General features: G+C 53.9%; 1 protein-coding gene across 1 annotated transcript; it reads right to left on the reverse strand.

The window, feature by feature from the left end:
- Positions 1-6: 6 nt before the first annotated feature.
- LOC107113425 (histone H1x) lies at positions 7-1,358 on the reverse strand. Its single transcript, XM_015414752.1, has one exon. It carries the CDS (start codon positions 1,176-1,178, stop codon positions 498-500), a length of 681 nt encoding a protein of 226 aa, XP_015270238.1. The 5' UTR covers positions 1,179-1,358; the 3' UTR covers positions 7-497.
- Between the last annotated feature and the right edge of the window lie 4,131 nt (positions 1,359-5,489).

A 5,489-nucleotide genomic window follows, 5' to 3' on the forward strand; every position in this document is an offset into this window, starting at 1 on the left:
AGTGCCTATGAGAAGGGAAAACCCAGCCTAAAAGGACCGTTGCCATGGCGGCACAGTGGCATCAAAGGGGGGGGGGGACCTGTTTGCATTCCTATTTAAACATTCACACAAGCTTTCCATTCCCAGATCTGGAAGAAAAGGGGTGGAAATATTAGATGCATTTAACGCTGTTTTTTAAAACAACGCCCGCCCCAAGGCTAGAAACCATGGGCGATGATGAAGTACCTCACCTTAAGACACTCCGCCCCCCTAGGGGAGCTGGCAGGGGCGAAGGGAATGGAGGGGGAAAACCCACGTATCCCCCACCCCAATAAAAGCTGCAAAACGGGGTCAACGAAATAAAACCGAAAAGGATAACAACGTGGCTCTGCGCTTGGAGCCAAAGTCAACGTCTTGCGGTCCAGAGTCCCGGGCAGGGGAGTCAAAGGGATCTGCCCTCTTCCTGCCCAAAGTGCTGGGGGGGGCCATCTTCTGCGCCCCCTCCCCCCGCGAGGGTTTCACGCCTTCCGGCTCTTGAGCGCCTTGGGTTTTGCGGACTTCTTCACCTTCTTGGCGCTGGGGGAGACCGCGGTCTTCTTGGCCGCCTTCTTGGCTTTCACCTTGTCCTTTTTCACCGATCCGCCGCCGACACTTTTCTTGTGCGACTTTTTCTCGGGCTTTTTGCTCTTGACGACGGGCTTCCTCTCGGCCTTGCGGGAAGTGGAAGCCGCCGCCGCCGGCACCACCGCCACCGCCTTCTTGAGGGTCTTGGCGTGGGAGGCGCCGCCGCCGCCCCCTTCGCCGCCGCCCTCCAGCTTCTTCTTGTTGAGCTTGAAGGAGCCGTTGGCGCCGGTGCCCTTCACTTGGAGCAGGGTGTCGTTCTGCACCAGCGCCTTGATGGAATACTTGAGGTAGGTGCGCCCGTTCTGCTGGTCGAACCAGGCCACTTTCTTGGCTTCGTTGTAGATCTTGGCCAGCGAGGAGCCATTGCGCTCGCCCAGCTTGCGGATCGTCTCCACCACTAGCTGGCTGTACTTGCCCGGCTGGTTCTTTTTCTTGTTGTTCTTCCGCCTCTTGGAGGGCGAGAGGGACGAGCCGCCCGCCTTGGCTTTCTTGGACGTGCCTTTCTTCTCGGGAGCCAGGGGCGCCTCTTCAGCCTCAGTCAGGGGCAGGTCGGCTTCTTCTAGTTCAACCGACATGGTGCCAAACGTAGACGGAGCTCCTTCGGGAGAGGCTGGGGGTCAGAGATAAGGGGCGAGCGGCTTAGCCTCGCTCGGCGGTTCTTGGGGCACAAGGAAACCGACGCCCCAAACCTGGGTCGACGCTGCAAGTGGAGATGAATACAGCTCCCTTCTCTCCGGCTCGGCAAAGCGATCTGCCTGGGCGGGCTCCGATGCAGCTCCTTATATGGGCAGGGAGCGGACCACGTTGAGAACAATAACAGGGAGCGACGAGGCCGGCTCCAAGTTGTGCTTTTTGTGGCCCCTTTGCCGGGCTCTCCCGCCACCGGCTGAGACCCTAGGGACGGGGCGCCGCTGCCACCCCCTGCTCCCGACGGTGCCTGATCGAGCTGCCCACGTGTCACACCTCCCCGGGGCCCGGAAGGGTGCCCCCGAGGGGATTTTAAGGACGTACCCTATGCTGGGCAGAGACCGAGGATGGGGGCGCCCTGTATGGAGGGCTCTGTGCGCCCCGGAAAGGACCGCCGGTCCCAGCTAACGCACGTCGTGGGGAGAGAAGAGGATGCTGCAGGGCTCTGACCGGTCATGGGGCGTCGGCGATCTTTGGGGGGCGCGCTAGCCCGGAGTTAATTTGTTGTAACTAACACACTGGACGCCCTCACGTGGTCGGCTGCAGCAGCACGGAGCTGGAGAGCGGATTCCAGGGGGTCCCCGCCCGATCTGGAGGGGCTATGACTCATGGGGCTGCAGGGCTTAGAGAGGGCAGGGTTTGGCTACGCCGGGGACCTCGCTGTAGGGGGCAGCGCCCCCCGATTTGAAGCCAGGATACTCGGTTGTATTCCCTCCCTCCAGCGTCTCAGGCAGTCCCGATGGGGGAGGCTTCTGCTCTCGAGTTTGAAGTGACACGGAAAGGGAAAAGAGGTGCCCTCGATTTGGCTGTTGGGGAGCCCCGAAACGATTCCTAACCCGAGGTATACAAACTAGAGAAGTAACTGATGAGACGGGAAGAGGGGCTGGTCTTTAACAGCCGGGGGGATGGGAGGACTGGAAGGAAGGGGTTTTTAGGTCTTCGCACACTCTATTGCTTTGGGTTTGGGGCTTGTGCCGCAGTGTGACTGTTTACGAACTATTGGTTACAGGCAGGCTTAGGATGCAGAGGGGGCTCAGTGGTCGCACTTGGAATCTAGATGGGAAAGGGCGGGCTTGGACTCTCCCCAGCTTTGGAATTGGGGAGCTAACACTGCAATCGGGGGTGTGGCGCTGTGGGCGCCCTCTCTCGCTTGACTCCCCCGCCGCCGCCCCACTTTTTGCAGAGCTACCTGGAGAGGGGGCGGCACCCTTGAGTTTCTGGAAAGCGGCGGTCTGAGGCGTACGGAAGGGGAGCGCGATTGGCTGGCGGGGGGAGAGAGGCGAACCAGCTGCGTTTGCTTCGTTTAAAAAGCAGGCCGTCCTTGATTGGGGCGGGTTGGATTCCGAGCGGACTGCGTGGGCCTCGAGAGCCACTGGGGACGAGCCCCTGGCGACCAGCGGCATCTGAGACGCGCACAGGATGGCGTTCTTCAGCCTCCCAGCCTTTCCCCACGACCCCGTTGGGGGCACAATTTGAACCTCCTTTCCACCCACGCTCTCCGCTAGCTCTGATCTGTCAAGGGAAGGCGCCGTGATTTGCCTAATCCAGGAGGGGGTAGATAGCATTTCCCCCACGCCCTAGGAAGAAGGTTGGCGGCGTTAGCAAGAGAACCGCAGAAGAGACTCGGTCTGTTGATGGCCTGAGAAGGGGGCAGGAGAGAGAGAGAGAGAGAGAGAGAGAGATCCCTTCTGTCTATTGCGTTGGATTCCTTCTTCTCAGGGAAGGAAGCGAAAGCGCTGCCTCGCTCTACGGCAAGCAAGGGGAGCCTCGGCGACGGAAACTGCCTCCTCCATCGACTCCCGCCGCGGGTCTGGAAAGCTGGCACACGAGTGCTCGGGGAGGGAGGCTTGTGTCGTGACCCCCCCCCCCACACACACAAGTGCAATGCGTGCCAGCATAGTTCTTGATACAAACGCCTGTGCGAGAAGGCTCATCGAAGCCTAGTGTCTGCTAGCGCCTCCCTTTCGCCTTGCATTGCCTCTGCAGTGCGTTTCTGATTCACCTTTAGGGCTACAGATACCATTACGTGGGAGTCAGTCTCATTACTGATCATGAGCCTCCCCTTCTGAATAACCGTACCTGTTCGGACTAATAATGATCCAACTGCCTTACTGAAGTGGCTGGCCTGAGAACGTGCTTAGAAAGAAATAGGCTTCTGTTAGCAACGGCCAAGGTCCCTGCATGAGCAGAAGGTGCTGTTGGTGGGGTCTTAGTAGTCAGTTTGGGGGGGGGGGCTGCTGGCTTGTGGCTGAGCCAACAAGGTGCTTTTTATGTTCTTGAGCAGGAGTGCCTGCTCATATTAGTTAATATTTCTTCAAGAGATCCCCAGTTGTTGGACCAAGTTGATTCTAGCAGGTGGGAAAAGACAGACTATGCACTGTTGGAAGTAATGGATTTTGGGATACATTGCACACACCCACTTTCAGTAGGTAGGCGGTAGGTCTGTAATGTTCAACTGCATACACTTTTCCCTTCCACAGCCCTAGGCTGGGTGCTAGACACTTTTCATGGTTACTCATATTTGGTTTAGAAGGTATAAACTGTAGGCCTGTACGGCTGTACCGTGTGCATACTAAAGTCATAACATGTAAAAGAAGAAGAGTTGGATTTAGGATACTCAAGAGTCTCAGGGCTGCTTACAATCTCCTTCCCTTCCTCTCCCCACAACAGACACCCTGTGAGGTAGGTGGGGCTGCTGAGAATGCTCTGAGAGAACTGTGACTGACCCAAGGGCACCAAGTTGGCTGCGTGAGGAAACCCGGTTCTCCAGATTAGAGTCTGCCCCTCTTAACCACTACGCCAAAGTAGTCAACAGCTTGTACTGTACTGGATGTATGGTTAGTAGCTCCAGAATGCTTGATAGGGTAGCTAATCTCTTCTGCATTTATCTTCATGGTAACTGTCTGTAGTTATGCAGTGTCTGTCTTCTTTTATTCCCTCAAACAAGTATTCAGAAATGCACAAATTAAGTCTTTCTGCTGGAGATATCACACACACACACAAATCCTAGTAGGGAACCACAGGGAATATAGGCTTCCTGAATATAAATATAAAATGTAGGACATGACAGTTCTTTAAATCTTTGCAAATAAACCATTAATAATGAGCATTATATGTCTATCACTTCCCACAATGGGAATCTTTTAGATTTCCCCCTAGGACTTTAGCCTGTAACTGTTACAGGGCTGGTTCATACAGCCTGAACTGGCACCTCCACACTGGTCTGTACTTATAGCCATCCTTTACTAACCTTTAGAATCGCTCAAATTGCAGGGGCCTCACAGAAGCACCTGCTCATCCAATTCGCCTTCTCTACCACCCCAACAGCCCACTGACAGCTTTGCAATTGTCACAACACTTCTGAGCTGCACTCCATATATTTATTTTAAAATGTATCTCCTACCTTCTGGTCAGGCCATCTTACAACAGTTAGGGATCCCTTAGGGCTAATTGGATGGGTGCCTCCAGTCTATCCTCTATGAGCTGGTGCTTGCTGTTGGCCCTACAAACTCATTAGTTGTGTTTTTTTTGGGGGGGGGGGAATCTGCTGAGTTGGTTTCTATAAATGGAATTTAATGATGCATCAGATTACCTGCTATTCTAAAACCATGCAAAGTTTGGAGATATAGATTCCATATTTCCCCATGTTTCTGACAGGATTACATCCAGCGATTAGACCCAAGTGCTTAGTTTTTACCAGGAGGGTGACACATCAGTTCAGAAGCCATGCTCCCTCATCTCAGATTTGTGGTAGTGATATAATGCACGCTTCTCCCCCAACAAGGGCATGGCTGAGCATACAGTGAGAGGCCACAACAGTGTTAAGAGTGTTTCAGCCTATCTACATCAGCTCCTTTGGATTATCAGTCTTTTCCCATTGCTCTTGAAAGCTCAGATTAAATCTTGCAGACATGCTTCCTGAAGAGACACTTAGGGCTCCTGTCATGTTTACAGAAGAGAAGTTAAGGAATATATACTTAATGGATGGAAATAGAAAAATAATTTATATACACTGAGTGGCACTTGGATGCTGCTTTGCAGTTCAGGGACAGGATATGAAAGCTTGCTTGTGCTTCCTGTTTCTGCCCAGCAATGTTACATTTGAAACGCAGCTTTTTACATTGCATTTTCTGTGCACACATCTCCTGAACACAAGAGGTATACAGCCTGCACTTGGGGTATGATACTGCAGAGGAGAC

The sequence above is a fragment of the Gekko japonicus genome, unplaced genomic scaffold (genome assembly GCF_001447785.1).
Source record: "Gekko japonicus isolate JY-2015 unplaced genomic scaffold, Gekko_japonicus_V1.1 scaffold1532, whole genome shotgun sequence".
Taxonomy (NCBI): Eukaryota; Metazoa; Chordata; class Lepidosauria; order Squamata; family Gekkonidae; genus Gekko; species Gekko japonicus.

What these genes read in the sequence shown, in the direction of transcription:
- LOC107113425 (XM_015414752.1), bottom strand. Translation starts at nt 1,178, where the DNA reads ATGTCGGTTGAACTAGAAGAAGCCGACCTGCCCCTGACTGAGGCTGAA.